Source organism: Vipera ursinii (genome assembly GCF_947247035.1).
Source record: "Vipera ursinii genome assembly, chromosome: 2".
Taxonomy (NCBI): domain Eukaryota; kingdom Metazoa; phylum Chordata; class Lepidosauria; order Squamata; family Viperidae; genus Vipera; species Vipera ursinii.
The window spans coordinates 44,319,275-44,345,427 of NC_139513.1; the positions used below are offsets into that span (position 1 = coordinate 44,319,275).

At 38.1% G+C, this 26,153-nt stretch overlaps 1 protein-coding gene across 1 annotated transcript in view; it reads left to right on the plus strand.

Annotated features, from left to right (window-relative positions):
- Positions 1–26,153, plus strand: part of LOC310635394 (contactin-4-like) — a 284,515-nt gene that overhangs the window by 252,927 nt on the left and 5,435 nt on the right. Inside the window, exons 12-18 of the mRNA XM_083354280.1 lie at positions 2,324–2,499; positions 4,704–4,824; positions 11,774–11,932; positions 14,824–14,973; positions 16,760–16,830; positions 22,823–23,057; positions 25,188–25,303. Coding sequence (XP_083210406.1) covers positions 2,324–2,499; positions 4,704–4,824; positions 11,774–11,932; positions 14,824–14,973; positions 16,760–16,830; positions 22,823–23,057; positions 25,188–25,303 — 1,028 coding nt within the window. The remainder of the gene's footprint in view (positions 1–2,323; positions 2,500–4,703; positions 4,825–11,773; positions 11,933–14,823; positions 14,974–16,759; positions 16,831–22,822; positions 23,058–25,187; positions 25,304–26,153) is intronic.

Consider the following 26,153-nt stretch of genomic DNA (forward strand, 5'->3'; position numbering starts at 1 on the left):
ATTAAAAATTTAAATGTATATAAGAATGTCAGACTGAGAGTGAGTGTAACTCAATAAAGGCATTAGGAAAAGGGCTTGCAATATAGAAACAATTAAAAATTTAAATGTATATAAGAATGTCAGAATTAGCTGTAAAAACAGAAATTGTATTTCCTTCCTCTGAAAAGATAAAAACATGCAGTATTGTGTTCTAAAAAGTAGGTTGAGTCAGCCTAAGGACAGTTCTCAATTTTTAATATATTAGAAATGCAAATGTTTAGAACAGTTCACATAATTCTCATGACAACATTGGGACAATTCTTTAATTCTGAGGAAGAGAAACAAATGGCACTTAGACTTATATACCACTTCATAGTGCTTTACAGCAGAGATCCCCAACCTTTTGGGCACCAGGGACCAGTTCCGTGGAGAGAGGTTTTTCTGCAGACATGCAAGTGTGTGATTTTGTGTGGTGGCTGCGAATGGGACTTTGCTTGTTTGTGCAGACTGGTTGCTGGCATGCCACAGCATGCCAGTCCACACACTGGGGATTGGGACCCCACTTTACAGCACTCTCTGGATGGTTTACAATGTCAGCAAGTTGTCCTCAACAATCTGGTCATCGTTTTATCAACCTTGGAAGACTGGAAGGCTGAACCAACCTGGAGCCCCGTCAGGATTGAACTCCAGGCTCTGGGCAAAGTTAGCCTGCAATAATCCATTCTAACCACTAGAAGGGGCAGAATTCTTAGGGTTGCAAAAGGGTGCCAAATGGAATAATACCCTTAATTAAGAAAGGGTGGCTGATATTAACTAGGAAAAGGTTAGAAATGTTTGAAAGGGTAAGAACTGAGATATGCTCTGTAACAATAATGAACTAACATCTGGTTCATCCATGTAGGGCAGGGGTATCAAACTCTCCGTGTCGTGTGACATGTCACAACGTATCATGACTTTTTTCCCATTGCCAGAGCTGGGGTGGGCACAACTTCTGCGTGACGCATCTGGCCCGTGGTCTGGCAGTTTAACATCCCTGATGTAGTGGAAAAACTCTTAAACTGAATTGAATTCTCAGCTACCTCTCTTTTGAGTGTTCAGACTAAATCATTTAAGTTTTTCCAATTCATTAAATAAGCTTCTTACTCTTGTCATATTTTACTAAATGTGTATTACTAAATCATGTTACATAGCTAAATGTTGCTTTTTTGTGGTATATGTGAAACTGAAGAATTCTACATTTAATATGTTTCCTCCAAGTTATATAGTGAAATATTTAAAGAGTTGGAATTCATCAGTACATTTGTCCTTACATTTTCCTAAACTTGAATGAGGAGCTGATAATCAAGAATTCTTACTAATATCTTTCTTACTTGCACTGCTCATTTATAAGTACTATAAAACAAATCAAATTGGTTTACTATTGATTTTTACTTCCGGTCAAAATGTAGCCTATAAAGGGCTATTAGCACTACAAATTCAGCTACGAAATAAATGTGATTTGAGAAAGGTGGGTGGGGACCCAGATGTTCCATTGTAAGTGCACCATGCTTTCCAGCTCTTGCTGGCAGGGTTGGAGAGACTTGCAGACTTATGAAATCAGGTAAGTTGAACCAAAATTAAAGAGAAGTCAACTTAACATAGGGCTGTCATTTAGTAGCACAACAAGTCAATGAGCACTTTCTCCCAATATTTCATTTAATTCATTAATAATTAATGATAAATGGGAAAGTCTTAGAGCTTTTCCATATTACCATTTTAAGCTTCTTGAATTCTATCCAAAATCCAGCTACAAATAAAGCTGGCATAAGTACCTCATTTCTAGATTTCATTCCCTCTTCCTCATTGAACCAGAAGTTTTACATCCTTGCTTTTTAACATATTTTATGATTCGGATACCAGAAATAATGAAATGTTACTTCTGTCCTCCAGATTCCTAACCTAGGTATTTCTTATTTGTGTTATCTGTATGGAAGATATAATAATGAAAATATTTCTGAAGCTCTTCAAGCTTTTTTTAAATTTTATTACATATATTACATGTATAAATATTCACATGCAAATAGGCAAATACATTACAGCGAAGTGAAACAACTTGATAACTGTATCTATTGTCTACCATGGAAAACATGCCTACATCTCTCAGCTATAATTATTAGAAATACTATGATTGTCCACATTATTAAAGTTTAAGTAGACAAAAATTTTATATGTTAGTAAGACAACTGCATTAAACTGGCCTTTAAGAATTATTATGCTGACCAAATATCATACAATGTATGATTAAAGAGCTTTTAATCTATACTTTTAAAAAATCTGATCATTTATTCTGTGATATTATTTATAGATCCAACGCGATTTGTGGTGGCACCTACCAGCATGGATGTCACTGCTGGTGAAAGTATTCTTCTGCCTTGCCAAGTATCTCATGATCATCCACTAGACATTGTTTTTACTTGGTCATTTAATGGGCGTCTGATAGACTTTGAAAATGATGGAGATCACTTTGAAAGAGTTGGAGGGGTAAGTATTATTATTAGTAATTGTTGCAGACTTCATCACGAGTGTTGAAATATAGTAATAAAGTACTGGACAGTTTGCTGATATGTTTATAGAAACAGAGACTTAGGTGTATTGTCTGCCTGCTCAGTGGTTAACCCTAAGTTTGCTCACACTTACGTTCTCAAATCATCGCCGTTTATAACTTTAGCATTAAAATATTTGACTTCTTTAATTTTTATGTTACCATAGTAGCTTCTTGATCACATGATCCAAGTACTTATTTCTTGGAATATTCTGCTTTCCATGTAATGTAAATGTAAAACTGTGCATTCAGGAGGAATGAAATGGATAGTTATTTCTTCAGTATTTGTTAATTTTGTCAATGAAATTAATTCTCATTTTGTCAAAAAAACAACAACAACTGGGAACTATAACTGAAATCTCAGAGAGAAACTGACTATTTCTTTTTATAGAACACTAATATATAGGACAGCTGCGCCAAACTCTAAGATGAGAGACACAAAGCTGTTCTTTGAACTGAATGTTAGAACAGAAAACTGTACCTAAGACTAGTTGCCCTATATAAGAATGTTCAGCTGTGAAAAAAAGGTTCCAAGTAGCTGCTAAAGTTCAAACAGTTTCCATCTCCCCTTAAGTTTTCTTCTACAGAAGGGGTCTTCAATCCCTATGCCACGGCCCACTACCGGGCCTTGAACCAGTTGGAATTGGGCTGCAGAAGTGGCGCGTGAAAGCATGTGCTCACACATCCCCATCTGCGCAAGCATTGGGCGAGCGTGTGCGTGCATGCTCCATTTGCACGAGCAGGTGTGTATGCCCACTGCTTATGCAAATGGAGTTGCATGTGCACGTGCCCATCCTTTGCACAGAACCCTCCCCTCTTCCCCCCCCCCCACAACCAAGCCACAAAGCCAGAAAAGTTAGGGAACTCTAGTTTACAGGCTGTGTGATTTTGCAGATTGGAAACTTTGGTCAACATTCTTAGAACATAAAACTAATCCCTTCCAGGAAAACAGCAATTTCAGGCACACAGGAAAAAAAGTTTTATCTCTATGTAGGGAGCATTCCAAGCATTCTTTATGATAAGACATATAAATATGTTAAATAAACAAACAATGTATAGAATAGCCATTATAAAAAGGGTGGAAGGGTCAGAATGTTTCATGCAAAAGGCTCTAATTCTAAGAAAGAATATAATGTTAATCAACATAATACTAGATCAGATGGAAATATTTTACCTTTTAAACTAACCAGTTCTTTATTGAACTCAATGGTACTTCATTATATGGCAAACGTATCTTTTTTTAAAAAAAGAATCCGATTTCTAATCTAATCCCTCTTTCTTTAAGTTCAAACATAACAAGGAATTTCAAGTACTATTGAAGGGGTCTTCAAACTTGGCCCTTTTATGACTTGTGGACTTCAACTCCCAGAATTCCTCAGCCAGGCATGCTGGCTGAGGAATTCTGTGAGTTGAAGTCCACAAGTCATAAAAGGGCCAAGTTTGAAGAGCCCTATACTATTGCATGGCCCCACTCAGGTGTTTGTGTGAGTACACAGAATATTTATGATGTTGCACAATCACACAGAAGCTATAATTGAATCCATACAATTGCTAAGTGGTTACAGAGGTATTGCACTTGAAAAAACAAATAATATTGTTCCATGCCAAGTAATGCAAAACTTTCTATATTGCAGTCTTTGTGTAGTCCTTATATAAAAATGTGGTCCATCTAAATCATGAATGTGCCACAAAGCTCTGAAAATTATTGTAGAAGTCTCATCTTTGGGTTAGTTAAGCTAACAGATGAAGATACAGAGAAAACAGATGACCAAATACCAAGGCAGGTTGTAAACTGGACATTTCGGTAGAACATTTTTTTTAAAAAAGCCAATCCTTTTTTGCATACCACATTAATGGTAAAGCCCTTGATTGACTTGAAATTCTGTTGTCCTTTACAAGGAGCCATACTTTCCTGTTTTAATTCTGAGGAAGTTCACACATTTTGCATTATTTATTTTAATGGCTTTAATTTTTATTTGTAGACCACCACATTCTCAGTAGACTTCAGGTAGTTTACATAAGTCATGCCTGGCACTTTCATCAGTTGATGTAAAAGAAATTCATTAGCCAAGTGGCCATCATATGATAATTCTATTCAGAGCTCTTTATAAAGTAGTTGTAACATTTTCCCCTACTTTATCAGCAGGATTCAGCTGGTGATTTGATGATCAGAAGCATCCAGCTGAATCATGCTGGAAAATACGTCTGCATGGTGCAAACAAGCGTGGACAAACTATCAGCTGCTGCAGACCTGATTGTAAGAGGTATTTGAATTTTGTTTGCTGTTGTTGTTATTGCAAAACCACTGCAAATAATGACATGAAGCACAGTTCAAAAGGTTTTTGTTACTTCAACCAATAATCCAAAAAAAACACCATAGATTGCCTATACAAGTACAAGAGAGAAGTGTTTTAACATATGCTAATAATTATTATAGTTAGGTAAAGAATATTGCTTTGAATATTGTGTAAAATATTGCTCAAGGCATGAATTGTCTCCATTTTATGTGTGTGGGGGAGGAGGATTGCTTGTTTTATTTGTTTTTTTATGGCATGCAATGTGCAAATGAGGTTGACTGCAGCCAGCATGCATGATTCCCTTGCTTTGGCAGCAATAATTTGCCTGTAGCCTTTTTGCCCTCTCTTCTATTCTTTTCATCTCACACTCTCTGCCTCCAACTTCTGAGGACCTCTTGGCCATGTTACTGTGACCAAGTACTGTGACGAAGTACCAAGTACTGCAGTCACGTTACTGTGGCAGAGGAACTTTGCTCTGTTGTTCTCCACCTTTTAAGCATTGCTTGGTAAATGTACTGCTACTGCAAAATGCAAATGATGGTGCTTAAAAAAAATCAATGTGACCCCAAATCACTGACCTTAGTGCCCTATGTTGGCTACATCAGTTATGCAGTCACCTCAGGGCAAACCCTGACTGCTGTGCTTGACTCCTGCAGATAGTTCAGTTTGCTTGTTTGACCGGTATAGTCAAGAGAGATTTATACTCTAAAAGCTATACATTAATCTAGTGGCAATTTATTGTTGTCCCAGTGGAAGGTTAATGTGGCTTGAATATTTGGGGGAAAGCTGTAACGAGTAAAGAATACTTCTTCTTAGAATCAGATTTCCCTGATTGCCATTTCTATCAAATGCCTCTTTTCTGGATAGTCTGATCTCACAAGAATCAAACATTCACAGAGGGGTCAAGGTGGACAAGTAGGAAAACACACATGCCACAACATTGCGATACAAATTCTCCCCCTCTCTTGCATGAGATACTGCGATGCAAGGATGAAAGGGGCAGAGCTCATGTGAGATTGCAATATGCAATCCATCCTTTTAAGCGTCACTGTGCTTAGGAATGGCTGCACATTTGTCGATTACGTAAATGTTGTATATTGTCTTTTGATCACATAAAAAACCCCATTGTAATAAAGAAATTGAACCTTGTCAGTTGCAGCAAAAAACAAAAGCTGAATACAGGTAGTCCTCGACTTACGACCACAGTGGGGATTGGTTAGGCAGTGCAGCGGTTAAATGAGGCATCATATGACTGCATCTAATTTTGCAATCTTTATTTGTCACAGTCACATTAGATAGCCCATGACCACCACTCGCAACCATTCCTTTTGGATTCCCTCTTGATTTGTTTGTTAAAAGCTGGCTGGCAGAGTCACAAATGGTAATCACATGACTACAGGATGCTGCAATTGTTGTACGTAGCTGGGTGGTCAAGTGCCTGGACTGTAACGATCAAGTTAGATGACCACATAGATGACTTATGAACATTTATTTATTCAGTGACCATTCAAAGTTACTGTAATGCTGTATAAAGGGAGGTATGACTAGTCCCCAAAGTTATGGCAGGTCACATGATCAAAATCTGGGCACTTGTGACTTACAACTCTCCCATCTACCTATTTTCCTCAAATCGATGTCATTTTTGCCCCCGCATTCCCTCCCTGACCTTTTGTCAACTTTTTGCTCCCACTGCTCACCAAGCATGCCCGGCTTGGCCCTTTATGAGGCAGCTACTGGCCTTCTTTCCCAGGTTACTCGTGGCAGTTTCTTCAAGAGACCTGGAGAAGATGGCCTACATGGCCAGCAGCTGCGTTGCAAAGGGCAAGGCAGGCACACCTCATCAGCAGAGGAAGTAAGATTTGACAAAGACCAGCTGTGGCAGCAGAGTAAAGACAATAGAGACCTCAGAATGCAGCTTGAAGAAGAAAGACAGCTGTGGCTGGGACTTGGTTGGGGTGGCTGCAGCTTTGTTATTGTGCTGCTGGTCAAGCTCTGGCTGGGTTTCAAAAGGCTTCACTCAGGGGCTTCTTGCAACCCCAGAGCCACGGTGTGCCAACAAGCCCCTTTCTGTTGCATTTCTGGGCTAGCCTGGGGCAGCTGAGGCTTCCAGAAATTGCTGTGGCTTTATACTATGCTATAACTCAGGGGCTTCTTGCATCCCCAGAGCTGTGGCATGCCAAGAAACTCTTCACTGGAAGTATGGCATGCACCTCCACAGCTGCATGATTCTGGGACCGCTTGCCTCCCCGCAAGGTAGGAGGTAGGGTGACCAAAAGGGAAGAGATGGGGAGAGAGATAAGCAAGTGGAGACAGTTGGAGGTAGCTCTTTACCTCATGGAGGCTTGGGGTTGGGAAGGACATAGGTCAGGTGGGTTTGTATTTGGGTGGGTCCTCCATGAACAGGATTTAATGTCGGCAATGGGAAGTGCCAGGATTACTGTTGCTAAGATAGGTGGTGGGATGACATCTGACCTTATGACTGTGTCACTCCGCAATGGAAATTCTGGTCTCAGTTGTGGTTGTGAGTTGAGGATTGCCTGTATGAGACTCCAGGTAATGTTTTGTACCTCCTCAATATAATATAGTATATGGGAGCAAAGCTGACAAAACAGAAATGTGGGTCTGCTGAACTCGGTTCTTAGATAAAAGTATTGATTCTTATTAAATGCAATAAATAACACGGTATCAATCAGGGAAATGCCCTGATCATATATTACTCACATTTCTTTTGCAATGGCCGCTAATCCAGTAGAATTCTTCTGCTTTAATTCAGCATACTTCTTTTATATATTTTTTTTTTCCTTTGAAAAGCACAAAGGAAGACTTCCTAGTCTAGTCTAGCTATTCTAGAGTAGCTGGGAGGTGGGGAAATGGAGGACATGTTCATTGTCCATTTAAAAAGGCAGCTGCAGTTTATCAGCTGCTCCCTCATGGAATTAAGATGTACTGTAGCTTTAGTAAATGCATGCTCCACTTAATGAGAACAAGGTTCAATGAACAGTTTAAATACTCAGACATTAGGTTGCTAAATGTTTAAAATCTGTAATACTCGAAGTTCTCAAGTATATGCATCATTTTAGATGAAATAATCTTACATTTTATTAGGAGTCTTTTAGAAGAAAATGCATTACAGAGGTCCGTGAACATAGTGAATTCTTGCATCTGGAGTCATAGGGTTTTGGTTTTTTTAATGCTCCATTTTCTAGCCACACTGCACCATCTAGTGGATGAAAAGGGAACACCAGCCAAACTTTCTTTTCAGTTACTGGTATTCATTCATGATGAAAAACATACATTTCCTTAATCAAACAAATGAGTTAGAGCCTAACTTAAGTCAAAAACTCACTAGTCATTGTAATTGACATTTCATTTAAGTGTACAAATTCAGCTGCATCAAATTCGGCAAAATAAACTAAACAAAATAAAATAAAATAATAAACTAAACAAAGGACTAAAGAGGAATTTCCTAACAGTGAGAACAATTAACCAAAGGAATGGCTTGCCTTCAGAAGTTGCAGTAGCTCCATTACTGGAGGAATGTAAGGAACTACACCAGGGGTAGGCAACCTTGGCTCTTTTATGACTCATGGACTTCAACTCCCAGAATGGGAGTTGAAGTCCATGAGTCATAAAAGAGCCGAGGTTGCTGACTCAGGAATTCTGGGAGTTGAAGTCCATGAGTCATAAAAGAGCCGAGGTTGCTGACTCAGGAATTCTGGGAGTTGAAGTCCATGAGTCATAAAAGAGCCGAGGTTGCTTACTCAGGAATTCTGGGAGTTGAAGTCCATGAGTCATAAAAGAGCCGAGGTTGCTGACTCAGGAATTCTGGGAGTTGAAGTCCATGAGTCAGAGCCAAGGTTGCTGACTCAGGAATTCTGGGAGTTGAAGTCCATGAGTCATAAAAGAGCCGAGGTTGCTGACTCAGGAATTCTGGGAGTTGAAGTCCATGAGTCATAAAAGAGCCGAGGTTGCCTACCCGTGAACTAGACTATGGCTGTCAAACCCGACATGTGATGTGTCGCAATGTATCAAGACTTTTTTTTGCATTGCCAGAGCTGGGGTGGGCACGGCCTCCGCATGATGCAACTGGCCTGGGGTCCCCTGGACTAGACAGACACTTGTCTGGAATGGTATAGGGTTAGGGTTTTCTGCTTGGATTAGAAGACCTTCCAACTCTTATTCTGTTAAAGCACTCTGTAGCACCTTAATAGAAGCTAATTTGTTTAGTTAAATGTAAGCTTTCTATTAAAGTTGTCATTTTTTAAAAAATTACAGTTTTCAGCACAAATCCCATTTAATTGTATTTTTACATTTTAATTCGATGTGTTACTATGGAATCTGCTCTTGGAAAGACTGTGCTAGGTGCTTCCAGCAAACACATTCTAACTATTCTTTCTCACAGTTGGTGAATCTTCTTTAAGCAGCCATTTTTAAAGGCATCAGGGTGAAAGATATATAAGATTACACACCACAATATAAGATTATACACACAATCCCTAATGATCAATAGAGAGAACTCTTAAAGGAAAAGAGTCATCATGATGCAAACTTACTTATAATCATAATTTGGTGCATGCTTACTTAAAAGAGTCAGTCCCACTAAATTAGAAGGGTTTATTTTTGAATAAGTGCAGGCTAAGGTGACATTTAAAGCATTTCAACATGTTGTTACTGAAATTAAGTAATATGTCTTTTGCAAGCAGAGTCCGACATATATATTTAGTAAACTAAATGTCTGTTATTTAGTAAAAAAGATACATATTTAAAAAAACAAATATATTACATAGCAATTTGTGTTCATAATAAAAGCCAGGACCGTTAGAAAACCTTGAGAAATTGCATGCCTGTCAATAATTGATATATGGAATATATATGTACAGTTCAAACTGTATTGTTAAGACTTATTTAATACTGTATGACAAAGTTCCTGACAGTATAGCCTGTAGTATAAAATAAATAAAAAATTAAATGTTAAATCTACTTTTATTTTTAAAGTTTCATTTTCAATATCATTTTGAAAAGAGCAGCTAAAATTGTGACTTCAACTCTCAGTCATCACTATGATTTCACCCTTAAAACAGAGATTTCCCATCTATTTCCTGAGGAATGGAAGACCTCCAGAATGTGGGATATGGGGAAAAGGAATGTAAAAAAACAAAAACAAGGTACCAAAATAGAGGGGAATGGGATGAAGCCTCCATGGGCACCGAAGTACAATTCTTGGGCTAATAAACTTTACAGCGTTCTTCAGGGGTATGGTTTGGTGTAACCAATATAATTCCTAGCTATGTGACTGCAGGGAGGGCAATTGGCAAACAAGTGATAAGAGATAGAAAAAATGAGAAGTTCTTATTGCTTCTCATATGCTGATCCTCAGACAGATTTTTTTTTCTTAAAAAGTCTTCTAATCAGAAAGGCATTTGGTGAATATCTGAAATGAGAATGTTCCAGATCTGGGGAAATCCTCAGTGAATAGATTTGCTCTAATCATATGGCCACTTAGGCAACAGTCCATCTCCTAGTAAAAAGTACAGCACTGAGGGGGCGCGATGGCTCAGTGGTTAAAGACACTGAGCTTGTCAGCTGGAGAGTTGGCAGCCCAGGTTTGAGACTCGAGCTGCATGCAACGGGGTGAGCTCCCATTAATTGCCCCAGCTCCTGCTTAACCTAGCAGTTAGAAAACATGAAAATGCAAGTAGATAAATTGATACCACTTCGATGGGAAGGTAACAGCGTTCCATGCGCCTTTGGCCTACAGCCATATTTACTGGCCACATGATCATGGAAATTGTCTTTGGACAATGCTGGCTCCCTCCGCCAAGAAACGGAGATGAGTATCATGTTTTAGAGTCAGACATAACTAACAGGAAAACCTTTACCTTCTTACAAGTCAGCAGAAGGTACCCAGGTCACAGCTTTCACGCAAAAAAAAAAAAGAAAACAAAACCCGTTACTGTGAAATAACTCATGAAATCATTTTGCTGCCCTCAAATGTTCACCATTTCTAAGCTCACTGCCATCTTGCACAAAGAGATAAGGTAAAGATGTCATTAATTCTCTCCATTTCCAAGAAGACGTGCAAAAATTACACTGGATAAGTGTTTCAGGCTAAGGCACACTTATCTGCAAAGATAAACCCCTGAGCCTTTAGGGCTTACTTCCCCATGAATGTGAATAAGATTGTATTGAAAGTCTATAGCATTCCAACTGATAACATTCTACGTTCAGATTAGAAAGATTTTAGGAATTTAAACGTTTTGTATTTTTAACCATTGTCAATGTTCTTTTTCATTTATTTATTTTTTTAAAATTTTCTTATGTGCCCTTCTTAAAAACTGAACTACTGTATAAAAAAAGGATTTTCTGAGCAAAGTGGGCAAAAATAATAATACTTGTGCCTCTTGTGCTAAGGAACACATATCTCTGCTAAAAAAAAAGAAGAGGTAACTTTAGTAACTGTATTTAAAGTTTATCTGTGTCAGAATAAACTTAGATTAGGAATAAAAATAATTTAGCATAAAGTTTTATAACAGAAGTTATCCCTTAGTGCCAAGAATTTCAACTGATCCAAATCAAAAAGATAATGCCCAAAATATCCCAAACATTTCAAGTTTGTTAAAGGTTTACACCACCATCATGGGCACTGAAAACTCTGTGGAAGTAGGCAGTGTAGAGTGGATTAAATATTGAAATCATTGGGCTACTTTGGACAATATATTTTGCATCTGGATCTCCTGCAGTTCCTTCTACAAAGAACAGATTTTCATAATACCTCTTTTTTCTTAGACTTGAACAGGAAAGTCTTGCAACTCTTCATCTTAATTGTGGACTACTTCTGCAGACTATTATTTGCTATGTATACCTCACTGAGGGGAACCAAAATGTATTTTTGTTTATTTTGGATGTTTCCTAACAGGTCCCCCAGGTCCTCCTGAAGCTGTGACAATTGATGAGATAACAGACACTACAGCTCAGGTTTCTTGGAGACCAGGAGCAGATAATCGCAGTCCCATTACAACATACGTTATTCAAGCAAGGACCCCGTTTTCTGTTGGATGGCAAGGAGTAAATACAGGTACACAATCACTTTAAAGCATACAGAGTGATTTTTTTTAAACCTTTCTATACACACGAAATGGTCAAGTCGGCATGAATCTATAACATGTAATAAATAAACAGAAAATGCAGCATATACAACGATCTTCAAAGAGAAAGTAAGAAAATCAATAATTCCTACAAGTTCATATTCATCATGTTGCTCCCTTTCATGGTAAGCAATATTGTACAGTGCACAGCAAAGCATAAGAAAAAGAGAAAGAGCTACAGCTAAGTCTAATTTATATCAATTCACTCAATCAAGTTAATTCTTTCCATATTCCATTCATATTCTTTCACCATGCATTCTTTCTTTACTGTCCCAAAGGTGCTTTTTCAAGAGGCAACTGGACTTTTTTGTTTTTATTTATTTATTTATTTATTTTATTTAGTTACATTTATATACCGCCCTATTCCCTGAGGACTCAGGGCGGTTTACAGGGAATTAAAAATCCACCATACAAAAGTTAAAAAACCAATTAAAAATATTAAATTACCCTGTATACATTAAAACCCCAATTAAAAATTTCTCCTCAGCCTGGGCCTGAGAGCTCAAAGAGCCAGGTCTTCAGGCCCCGGCGGAATGATCGGAGGTCGGGGGCAGTCCTCAGCTCCACCGGCAGCTGGTTCCAGAGGGCAGGCGCTCCCACCGAGAAGGCCCTATCCCTGGGTGTCACCCGCCGGCAATCTCTCACCGGCGGCACCCTGAGCAGACCCTCCCTGTGGGAGCGCACTGGGCGAAGGGCGTTTGATGCCGGCAGCAGGTGTTCCCTCAAATAGCCCGGACCCAGGCCAGTTCCTTTACTTGAAAGGAAAGGAAAAACAAAGTCCAGTTGCCTCTTGAAAAAGTACCTTTGGGACAACCATGACCTGGATGACTGAGAATCTCTGTAGACATTCTTTCTTTACTTTATTTTGTTTTACTGTAAAGGTAAAGGTAAAGGTTCCCCCGCACATGCGTGCTAGTCGTTTCCGACTCTAGGGGCCGGTGCTCATCTCCGTTTCAAAGCCGAAGAGCCAGCGCTTGTCCGAGGACGTCTCCGTGGTCATGTGGCTGGCATGACTGGACGCCAAAGGCGCACGGAACGCTGTTACCTTTCCACCGGAGTGGTCCCTATTTTTCTACTTGCATTTTTACGTGCTTTCGAACTGCTAGGTTGGCAGAAGCTGGGATGAGTAACAGGTGCTCACTCTGTTACGCGGCACTCGGGATTCGACCTGCCAAACTGCCGACCTTCTGATCGGCAAGCTCAGCGTCCTAACCCACTGAGCCACCGCGTCCCTTGTTTTACTGTAGACAGTGGTTAAGTACCGTATTCCTACTCCATTCAGCTTTTTATTTTACCTGACACAGCCAACTTTCCTTGTGACAAAGTGGGCAGAAGGATGCTTTTATACCCAACTCTTCTTGCTTCTTTTGAAAAATGTTCATTACTTTTAACAGACCAACAGATTTTCTACTAACATTAACTAGCATTTACACACTTTAAAAATTCTCCATAACGTTTATAACCTTTAGTAAATATCCTTCCAAGGGACACAAATGCATTTATTTCTCAAGTTTGGGGTTTGTATTTTATCATGTAATCATTCTCCAGACTTTAACCTAACTACCTTGTTCCACCTTAATTTTCAGATCCACATTCCTTATGTATTTTATATAATATTCAGAATGAACCATTCCAGTTCTCACTCAAAAACACAGCATCACTTACATGCAAAATATTTAGGAAATTAACCTACACACTTCTAATTTTACTAAAGCATTCTTTATATTCATTCATGAATACATTAAACAAGGAGCTAACACACATTCTTGTCCTATTCCCTGTTTGTGGCTGAACCATTAGTTAACCATGTGCTATATGTTTTATATCCATCAGATGTACACTTATTATGAGCCTGATCAAAGTATTCCACAACTCAAGCTTATTCATTTCATTAAATTAAGAAGCATACAATAGATATTTCCCAATCATACATGTCTTAATTGTCTGCTAAACAGCAATATTTAATTTCTACCCTCTGTGCCTGGAATAAAGCTGTGCTGCTCTTATCAATTTTTGCTTATTGTTAACACTTCTATTATTTTAGTCAGAATTCTGCCAATCATGCTAGGATTAGCAAGCTACCTTTGGTTTTGAATATAAAACAATGCCATTCTTCCTATGTTAGCCACAAATGCAGTCTTCACACTTGGGTTAGACAAGTGATACTGTTGCTCATCAGGCAAACCACATCCATATTTTAAGATTTTTCCAGTATCGGTACCACCTATACACCTAAAGACTTACCATTTTCACCATTGTTATGGCATTTTTTAATTTCCTTTTTTAGAATTTTTCCTTGGATGCTTGTACTGTACTTACAATATTCATTTCAATTCTACAATTTCGTTACAAACCTCACACACATATCTTTGGTACTCTTTGCAGTGATTCCTTACTTCACAGCTTCATTTCAAAATATTTCATTCTTTTGTTTCAATTTTATTCAGTCTGGTGATGGGTTCTTATTTAGTCCTCTGTACCCATTCCCCCAACCATTTGTTTTTTTATTTCCATCAAATTAGTTATAACTAATCAATTATGTGCAATCAACTGATTAGCATTGATTTCACCTCTTCTGCTGATTTTGTTAACCATAAATTCAGTATTGATAAAAAATAAGAACAGCCAACTCAAAGTTAAATTCTGTAGCCTAACAGTCTATTATTTCCACTCAATTTGTTTTCCTCTTTACTGTGTCTCTAAAGCAGTAAATTTTGAACCTTTAAAATTATATGTATATAATGACTTTTCAATTATACAGTGATTATCAGGCATACTTTTTTCTTGTTCTCTCTTTCCTAATCCATAACATTTCTTCCAGTGCCTGATGTCATTGATGGAAATACGTTTACAGCAACGGTGGTAGGCTTGAACCCATGGGTTGAATATGAATTCCGAATAGTAGCTGCCAGCCTTATTGGAATTGGGGAGCCAAGCAAACCATCAGAGAAACGAAGAACTGAAGAGGCTCGTAAGTAGGATTAGAAAAAGAAACAATATTTCGATCAATATTTCTTGATATTAAATAAAGCACATATTTGGCATAAATAGTTTCACAAGTAAGGGAGAAAGTAATTTAATATACAATTGGTCCTTGACATACGACCCTAATGGAGTTTACCCGTTATAGTCATATGTGGTAACAGTTCTAAAATGGGTCGGTCACATGAATGTTAAGTGAACCAATAGTTTGATATGGATGTGGTTTTACTCATTTTGAATTGTTTCCAAAAATAAATTATCTTTTCTGTAAATAATTTTTTTTTATTGAAAAGTTTTAACATACAATTTTTCTTTAAGAAACCCCCCTCCCCCTCCCTCCTCCCTCCCCCCCTACCTCTCCCCCCTCCCCCCTCCCCCCCCCGACTTCCCAGAGCTAAATACAAGGTATATATAAAAAAACAATCATAAACAACCATATACTAACAACCATAAACTCTAAAATCCATCACTCTCTAGCTTATATAAGATAAGACAAAACTTAATAATATTATATATATATAAAGAAACTAAAGTAGAAAAAGAAAAAAAAGAAAGAAGACTTATTCAAATGCTACATGAAACTTCTTAACCCTATACTTGTTCTGGATAAACTCAATCCATTTTCTCCATTCCATAATATAACATTCTTGCGAGTGATCTTTCAAATAGGCCGAAATCTTCGCCATCTCTGCCAGGTCGGAGACCTTTAAAGTCCACTCTTCTATGGTCGGCAGTTCCTCTTTCTTCCAATACTGACCTATCAAAAGTCTTGCTGCCGTAATTAAATTTAACATCAACTTAGTGTCCACAACCGTAGCATCCGTAATTATTCCCAACAAAAAGAGTTGCGGACAAAACTTTATCCTTTGCTTAAAAATCTTCTGCATATTCCACCAAATTTTTATCCAAAAAACCTTGATCTTTTTACAAGTCCACCATACATGAAAATATGTTGCATCTTCATCTCCACATCTCCAACATTTTGGCTGATAATTCGGATACATACTTGCAAGCTTTTTAGGATCTAAATGCCATCTATAAAACATTTTATAAAAGTTCTCTCTTAAGTTTTGAGCTTGTGTAAATTTTACGTTCCTCACCCAAATCTTTTCCCACGTGTCCATTGTGATAACTGTAAATAATTTTTTATATTTAAAAATCATCAATAAAAAATCTGAAATTCACTCAAAAGTACACTTAATATGTGCACTTTTATGAAGTGTACAAAATATCACGACAGGCAGCAGAAATATCAGAGAGACATAGCAAAACATCAAGAACACAGTGCAGTATTATTAATTGTTCATAGAATCCTCACTCTTTTGCTAGAGAAGGAAGCTGCTATTTAAAAAAAAATGTTTCGTAAATTTAGCATTACTCAAAAATCCAAGGTTCAATCTGTCTCTGATGCAGATTTTTTTTTTTAAAAAAAAAAGACCTCCCTCACTGTTCTTTCCCACCGGGGGTCATGACCCACAGTTTTAGAAAGATTAAGGATATTTGTAGCAATGCAATTATACAGGAAAAGCACAATAATACTGCATTGAAAAGTACGGTAAGTTCATCTTAATTAAAAATACACAATAAACAAAAAAATCTGGAAAATTTAGGAAAAGCAATTTTGGTTATGCAAATTGCCTTGAAATTTCAAGCAACTGAGTTTGTCTTAAGTCCTAACATTCTTATATCTAAAATCATTACAAAAAGTTATTATAGCATCGGATTTGCATTTTGGCCTGGTTGCTACAGAACAGTATTTGTCTTCCCTTTTGCAGTTCCTGAAGTCACTCCAGCCAATGTCAGTGGAGGTGGTGGTACTAAATCTGAATTAGTTATAATATGGGAGGTAAGTGATGTATGGAGTCAGGAGGGACATCATTTGTTTTCTTAATGATCAGTTATGACTTGAAATGGTTACATCAGGCAGTAATATCTCAAGCGCTGGGTCTTCGGACAAACAAATTGACTCCAGGATCAGCAAGACCAACCAGACAACTGAGGCGGCTTCATAATAAAGTGCTCAATAAGACAATATCTTTATCTCCACAAAAATCTGCAGAGCTCAGAACTGTGACTATACCTTATCTACTATATGGATAGGAGTCCTGAACTCTGTACTGAAGGCACATCAAACACACAGAGAAATTTCACATGTGCACTTTCTGCTCTAATATTGGCATTTATTCACAAGGCATGTCTTCAACCTGGAAGTCTTGGATCATATGGAGTTCATCAGCATTGAACCCCTGATTATCAAAGGCCAGTTGAGATGGGTGGATCACATCTTCAGAATGGATGGCTACCATATGCTTCAGCAGTTACTTTAGTACTGTGCTGGAATCTGGGAAGAGACCTTGAGGTTGAACACACAAGCACTACAAAGATGCTGTGAAGGAAATTCACCATCACTGTGACATCTAGCCAAGGACTACCAGAACAACTACTGTAGCAATAGCACTTAGATTTATATACTGCTTCACAGTGCTTTACACAGTCAGTATATTACCCCCCAACAACCCGGGTCCTCATTTAACTGGTAGGATGGAAGGCTGAGTCAATCATGATCTAGTCAGAATCGAACTTCTAGCAGTTGGCAGAATTAGCCTGCAATACTGCATTCTAACCATTGCACCACCATCCCTCTTTTATACCATATATTATATGCATTTTTTAAAAAAAGAAATGTATTGTTCCTGTTTCTCATATTTATGGCTTCTAAGTCCAAAGAGACTGTAGCATTGGAACCTGGTAAGTAAGAGTTGGGAGTAAGCTAGGGATGTTTTAGGATTTTATTTGATCCACTTTTTTAAGATGTTAGATTTATCATTCTAATCCAGGGCTAACTCAGAGTGTGAGAGCCAGTGTGGCATAATTGTTAACTTGAGGGAATATCAGTGTCACAAATCTCAGCTTGAGTGTTAGGGTTGTTATATATGCGTTCATGATGGATTAATACCTTTCTATCATTCTATCATTAATACCTTTCTATCATTCTCTCTCTTTTTCTTCCAAGTATGACCAAGGAGGAAAACATTTTTAGACAATTATCTGCTTGAGAGAGATAGCAAGCCAGCTAGAACTCTCCTGTCACCATCGTCATAGTCAACTTATTTTGTCCTTTCCAACACTCAAAAATTATGTTTATTGGAAACAATGTTTATAAAGAAATATAATGAAAATGATGAAACATATAGACCTATGTTTTGTTAAACTTAGAAATGTTGCAAACAGGCCTCTTGCCTCAAGATTAAACTGTTTGCTTGCTACTAGTTTACACCACACTTCCAGTGCAAGTCTTCTGTTCACATCTTTGTTAAAGTAGTCATGTTCTTTGTTTCATAATTTACACTATGTTTCCTCTGCAAAAGTAGAAACAGCACACAGATGTGTGGAGAGAGACATTGGTAAAAAACTGGAGAATCTGTGATCTAATAGTTTGAACAGTTTCAAAGGCCTAGGCTTTACTACTTCTAAAGAGAACTATATTTGAGCATGAAATAAATGTGCTTTAAAAATTTTGCTGAGAAAGAGGAGAAAAAAGTGAACATTACAACACTGCTACTTGTTCTACATTATTCAGAGAATGTGAATATGTAGAAACAAATGTGGCTATAGGTTAGGTTTTTCACTTTCTGAGCTAAAAGCTTTAAATCCCTCTCCTCCCTCTCTCTCTCTCTCACACACACACTTTATTTACATAAGGCAAAGTCTAACTAGCCAGACTAGACTTAAGATCCAAAGGTCAAGGTGGAAAATGTGTCATATTCTGTGTGATATCTCAGAAACACTATAGATTCAGACTATTTTTTTTATAAATTCTTGCAGGCTTGGGCAATCATAATCGTATTTATTAATTGATTTGTAATTTGTAAAGCTGCATTTCTCTCACAAAACTCTCGGTGGTACAGATATCATATAAAACATCAGCAATAATAAAACAAAATCACACACAAAAAAATGGCCCTCTCACTAAAAACACAAAAAATGGAGCTCCTAAGCTAACAGCCTGCCCCCCCCCCCAGTTTCTGGGGAAAGGGCCAACTTCCATAAGGCCATTAAGGTTGGAGCTTGGAGGCGGGTTACACCTTAGAGGCAGGTTATATAGAGTAGGAGACATGGCAGAGAAATCCCACTTTCTAGAACCAAATGGATAACATTAGTCAGGGAATGCAGAACCTACTCATTCTGCCAGGTCTGCTGGCACAGGCAGAAATCATTCTGCAAGTAGGGCTGATAGGCTGAAAACCAGTCCCTTGATTTGTATATAGAAGCTTGTTGGATGCAAGTGCAGCTCATACAGCAGTGGTGTTTTGTAGGTAGTTCACAGTGCTTCTAGTGCTGCATATGCCTCTGTTATTTTTCCCCTTGCATTTCCTTATCCAGTTCACTTGAGAACCACTTTTTATTCTCCAAAATTACTCGTTGATTAGTGATCTTAGAAATTTACATTCTAGTATTTTTCCAAAGGGACGCGGTGGCTCAGTGGGTTAGGACGCTGAGCTTGTCGATCAGAAGGTCGGCAGTTTGGCGGGTCAAATCCCGAGTGCCGCGTAGCAGAGTGAGCGCCTGTTACTCGTCCCAGCTTCTGCCAACCTAGCAGTTCGAAAGCACGTAAAAATGCAAGTAGAAAAATAGGGACCACTACGGTGGGAAGGTAACAGCATTCCGTGCGCCTTTGGCGTCTAGTCATGCCGGCCACGTGACCACGGAGACGTCCTCGGACAAGCGCTGGCTCTTCGGCTTTGAAACGGAGATGAGCACCGGCCCCTAGAGTCGGAAACGACTAGCACGTGTGTGCGGGGGAACCTTTACCTTTACCTTTATTTTTCCAAATGTTACACAGCGAAGATCTATCATAGCAAATCCCTCTGCCTCTTTATCCTACCTTGAATGAGCCTCTTGTATTCTTTTATGCATGTCCATTCCTTCTTTCCAACAAATGCATCTTACAAGATACACAAAACAGCTTATAGGAACCAAACAACTATGAATATATATGGTTAGTGGGTAATTGGTGACACTTTCCAGTCATTGCAATTCAGAAAAGCATTAATTGCTGGCTGTTTGACTATGAGCTCAAGAATGAACACAAGAATCCTAACTGTCCAAACATTAATCCAAAGGAAAAATTGTTACACACCACCTACAAAACAAAACAAAACATTTTAAGCAGGAGTCTGTCTAGCTGCTCAGTTTTAATAATCTCTGCAAACTTATCAGCAGGATGAAGAAGCCAGGGCTGTTGGACTTCTCTCTTTATGATATAAAGAGCAGGCTTATGTGCTGACAATTAAACCAAGCAAAAGCAGTGATGCAGAAAGATAACTATCAAAATATTGAGGTCTATATGTTAGATTGATGTCATAGTACCTGACAATTGCCAGGCTGGGTGATTCATACAATTAGGTCTATGCTCTTAGTGCCAACATACATATGCTCTGGAAAAACTACCAGTGGTAGAGAGGCTACCAATATATATATATATATATTTAGGAATGTAATAGCAGTATCCTACACCAAATATAAGCCTTTGATTGTGTGGATCACAACAAACTGTGGGAAGTTCTTAAAGAGATGGGCATACCAGACCATCTTATTTGTCTCTTGAGAAACCTATATGTGGGCCAAGAAGCAACAGTGAAAACTGGACACGGAACCACTGATTGGTTCAAAATTGGGAAAGGAGTCCGGCAAGGCTGTATACTGTTGCCCTGCCTATTTAACTTATATGCAGAGCACATCATGAGAAAGGCAGGGTTAAAGGAATCAAAAGTTGGAATTAAGATTGCTGGAAGAAATATCAACAACCTAAGATACGCAGATGATACCACTCTAATGGCAGAAAGTGAAGAAGAACTAAAGAGCCTCTTGTTGTGGGTGAAGAAGGAGAGTGCAAAACTTGGGTTGAAACTTAACATTAAGAAAACCAAGATCATGGCATCCAGCCCTCTCAATTCCTGGCAAATAGATGGGGAAGAAATGGAGGTAGTGACATATTTTATTTTCCTGGGCTCCAAGATCACTGCAGATGGGGACTGTAGCCAAGAAATTAAAAGACGCTTGCTCCTGGGGAGGAAAGCCATGGCAAATCTAGACAGCACACTAAAAAGCAGAGACATCACCCTGTCAACAAAAGTGCGTATAGTCAAGGCTATGGTCTTCCCAGTTGCAATGTATGGCAGTGAAAGCTGGACCATAAGAAAGGCTGAGTGCCAAAGAATTGAGGCCTTTGAACTATGGTGCTGGAGAAGACTCCTGCAAGTCCCTTGGACTGCAAGGCGATCAAACCGGTCAGTCCTAGAGGAGATCAACCCTGACTTCTCTTTAGAAGGCCAGATCCTGAAGCTAAAACTCAAATACTTTGGCCACCTAATGAGAAGGAAGGACTCAGTGGAGAAGAGCCTAATGCTGGGAAAGGTTGAGGGCAAGAGAAGAAGGGGACGACAGAGAATGAGGTGGCTGGATGGAGTCACTGAAGCAGTAGGCGTGAGCTTAAATGGACTCCAGAAGATGGTAGAGGACAGGAAGGCCTGGAGGAACGTTGTTCATAGGGTCACGATGAGTCGGATACGACTTCGCAGCTAACAACAACAACACACCAAATATCGGATTACCATGTCAGTCTTATCACATGCCAAATCAGTTCAGCCAGCACTGTTTAAATCTTAAGAGGTACACTTTATTGGACTTTTTTCTGCCATCTGCTTCCAAGTTTTCACATTTTGATTGAACCTCATGGAATTTCAGGAAGCCTATTGGATATTCCTTGTTTACAAGATTGATTGTGCTGTAAGCTGACAAGATAATGTGTTCCTCACTATCAGTCCTTCTTAGATGAAGGCTATAGGACAGGGTGAGCACTATAAATGTTTTGTAAGGTCACCCTTCTGCTGGAGGAAAAGAACAAGGTGGCATATTCTCCTCTTACATTCTGTGCTATAAATTTATTGGGTTGACCAATGTTTCGCAACTTTAGCAACTTTAAGCTATGTGGGTTTCAACTCCCAGAATTCCCAGGCATGCAGAACAGTTGCTAGAGACAGCACAAATGCTAAAGTAGAGTTGATGATTGATATTTTTCATCATCTATCATCCTAAAGTGGTTTCCCCCCCCCCACTTCTGACTAATAGTTCAGCCAACCTTGATTATGTACAGTAGCTCTTCCTATCAAAGGGAATGAGAATATAACTAATAGAATTCGGCGGGAAAACCGAAAACATTTCTAAGCTCCACCAAGATGCTTTTAGAAAAACTTAATAAGTTGCTAAAGCTCTTTTCTTATTCTGCTTCAAAAATACTGTAATAGAAGCCTTTCTCACATTTGTGACTCGGAGCTAAAGAAGGATGCTCTTCAGCTATTGTTGTCAAGAATTGTAGCTGCTATATAAAGCAGAAAGTAATCTTCCATCTGCATAAGCAGTTTATTCGATTCTTGAGTATAACCTTTACTTGGATCAGACCACAGCTAGTGCATTTATGGGAGACAATAAATGTACAGTTGTCTCTTTGCAGATGGCTGTTAGATGCTTTGGCCTTGATTACTAACTGTCTGTAATGTTTATAAGTATAGTTTGTTCTTCTTCTAAAATACACTATTTTAGGACTAAAGGCGTTTCAAAAAAGCAAATAGGCTATTAAAAGGACACGAACGGTCTGAAACAAATTAGTAATAAAACATAGGATGCTTTTAGAACTGAGTGCTTATTTCCTTTGCCAGGAAAAAGTGTTCCAAGGTGAATTTCTTAGTTCTAATTTTTTGCAGAATAAATGTTATTATGCCTCTTAACAAACACACCTTATTCATCAACCTGTTTCCATGTTTCTTCTCTTGGTATAGACAGTGCCAGAAGAGTTACAGAATGGAGGAGGCTTTGGCTATGTTGTTGCCTTCCGTCCAGTTGGTACAATAAGCTGGATGCAGACAGTAGTGGTTTCACCAGATGCCTCCAGATATGTGTTTCGGAATGAGAGTTTACCTCCATTTTCACCATATGAAGTTAAAGTTGGAGTGTACAACAACAAAGGAGAAGGTCCTTTCAGCCCTGTCACTGTTGTTTATTCAGCTGATGAAGGTAAGCATAGCCAAATAATCTGGCAGTATATGATAAGCTGGTTGTTTTTGAAATGGCCTTGCATCCCTCTTATTGTTAATGTCCACATATGCTGCTAAGAAATGGCATGTACCCAATTTTAGGTTTCATTCTCTTTTAAATTAATATTAATCATGGTGACATTTTGTTTGAAGAATGAGATAATTCATTTGAGACATGCATTATGTTACACTGCTCATTGAGAGGTTTAAGAGGGCCTTTTGGGTCAAAATATTTTCACAAATTAAAATGTTAATTTCTCATTTTAATGCTTAATGGCACTATTATCAGTGTTGGCAGCACATGCAGTAGCATGTTTGCATATTAAGTTTAAACCTATTCCGAAATTACATTAGGATTGTGATAATGTTTTGTAAAGCCTTTTGATAATTGCTAACCCTATTTTATGTGTATGTATGTGTGTACATATAAACAGATATGAATAATTAATGTCTGTTGAGCATTTATTCTCTGAAGAATGATACTGAAATTTAGCAAGAATTAATCTTGTCTAATTATGAACTATTCCCTTATCTCTCTATAGCAGTACATTTATCTCTAAATTAATTTTAGCAATAAAATCTTGCTTGATTTTTTGAACATAATTGGATAATCTCCACAATGAAGATAATCATACTCAGCTGTAAATCATAATCCATGCAAGTTCAGTCTTTAAAAACCTGAATCTAATCACAGAGTTTCAAATTAATCTTGAATTCAGTTTTGTCTTTAACTCAAGGTCAGATTTTGCCTAAATTTCTGAAGATCAGCTGGCAGACAGATTTAAAAATAGTCAGCCTAGCTCAGCCTGATTACAATCGTGTTCAAAAGATCTAAAAGCTGAAAATAATCAGGACTTACTAGCTCCTCTTCCTGAAAGAAATCAACCCTGACTGTTCTTTGGCCACCATCATTTGGCCACCAAGTGAGAAGAGAGGACTCATTGGAAAAGACTCTGATGTCGGGAAAGATTAAAGGCAAAAGGAAAAGTGGACGGCAGAGGATGAGATGATTAAATAGTATCATTGTTGCAATGAACATGAATTTGGGCAAACTCTGAGAGACAGTGTAGGACAGGAGGGCCTGTTATCCTATGGTGCTTGAAGTCACAAAGAGTTGACACAGCTTAGGATCTAAACACTAGCTCGTCTTCCAGATGTTTGCCATTTTTTGTTTCTTTGTATAGCCACACAGTTTTACAAATGCCTATGAATTCAATCATAGGATCTATACATTTCCCTCAACTGTAAACATCTTAACATCCACCTAACCAGGAAGATTTTAGACAGATATAAAAGTGTAACTGCTAAATGTGATACTATTCTCTACTTTTGCTTCTCATCTTGCCTTCTGCTTGTAACATTTACATAATATTTAACTTGACTGATAACGAACACAAAAATTAGTTACATCCAAAAGATGGTAACAAGTCTAATTTGAGTTATAAATTGTTACAGATGATGCCACCATTAAAAAAGGCAACCCTATAGGGTTTGGGGTGGGGTTTTTTTCTGCCATCTTTCATCTTCAAACCAAAGCAAATATTAGCTACAGTAGAAGCTGAGAAACATTCGAAATAATTTCTATCCTCCTAAGAGTAAGAACAAACCACTTTGTTCTTACTCTTGGGAGGATAGAATTGATTTCTTCTTGGCCTTGTACTCTGTAAATTAGAGATTTCAGATTAAATATTACATAACATTTTCATGTGGCTTGAACAGAAGTTCCTTCTAGTACAGCAGTGCCCAACCTTTCTGGTACCAGGAACTGGTTTCAGAAGAAAAATTGTCTTCTGCAGACTGGGGGAGGATAGTTTTGTATGCAATCTAGATTCCGCACATGCACAGATGAAGCTTCGCTCACTTGCACACTATTTGTGCAGCCCAATTCCTAACAGGCCGTGGGCAGGTATCGGTCCGAGGGATGAGGACTCCTGTTGCAGTAGGATGACAGGAGGCTGTGCATAAGCACAATCTTCAGAGTTCTGAGTAAACTAGGTTCTTAATAGATGGCCTAACGTCCTCTATAACTGATTTTATCTTGTGGATTCCAAAATTATTGATATTTGTAGGTATGATAACTCTGCAGCTAATTATTGTGCTTTTTTTTTAGAACCCACCAGAGCTCCCACCAATGTCTTTGCCAAAAGCCTTTCTGCTTCAGATATAGAAGTCTTTTGGTCTTTGCTGCCACAGATCCAGCGCAAAGGAAGAATACAGGGCTATGAGGTAGGTGCATTACTTTTTCATGAAGGGTTGTTTGCAGTTTTAATGCATGAAAAAAGTATTAACAAATGAAATACAAATCTAATTGCTATCAATGAGCTTCTGGAACATATGGCTTCAGTTATTAATGCATCAGGCTGCAAATAAAAATCTTAGATGTTTCAATAAGTGCAAATCAGCCATTTGCTACCTCCCCAAATTCCTTGAATTATGCAATGTATAGTTTAAAACCCACTTTGTATACTGTGTTACAAAATGCTGTTTTTCTTCTCATGCTCACAGGAAGGTTAAATAAATACTATTTTTAGCTAGATTACAATAAAATAATTAACTAGAAGTTAAAATGGGAAATTTTACTTCTATGTCCTGTAGAGAGTATGCTATCTTGAAAACAAGCATGTAAATGAAACATCAAGTGATAAAGGCAAAGAAGTTGTTAGTTGTAACATTTGATAGAAAGGGATTATTTTCTTCATGCATGAAATAAATATTTAGAATGGCTGCTGCCTGTTGAAGCACAGGCATTACAAAGATTTGAGAAGAGCTGTGAAAGTTCTAAAAATTAGCTAAGGTGCTGTTATTGTTTATATTAAAGTTTCATTATTGTATTAAAATTGAATTATGGCAAAACCTCTTAGTAGTAAAGGTATTAATATCACACATCTCATTTGATATAACATCAGAAATGTTTATCCCTAATTTTAACCATCCATGAAGAATCCAAGCAAATACAGAACGGAAGTTCTTTGCTTATGTAGGGCACATAGACACTGAAAGGAGAGGATTAATTTGCTGTTAAGATGATAATAATAATAACAGCAGTGTTAAAGAGAGATGAATTTTAGCAATTGGT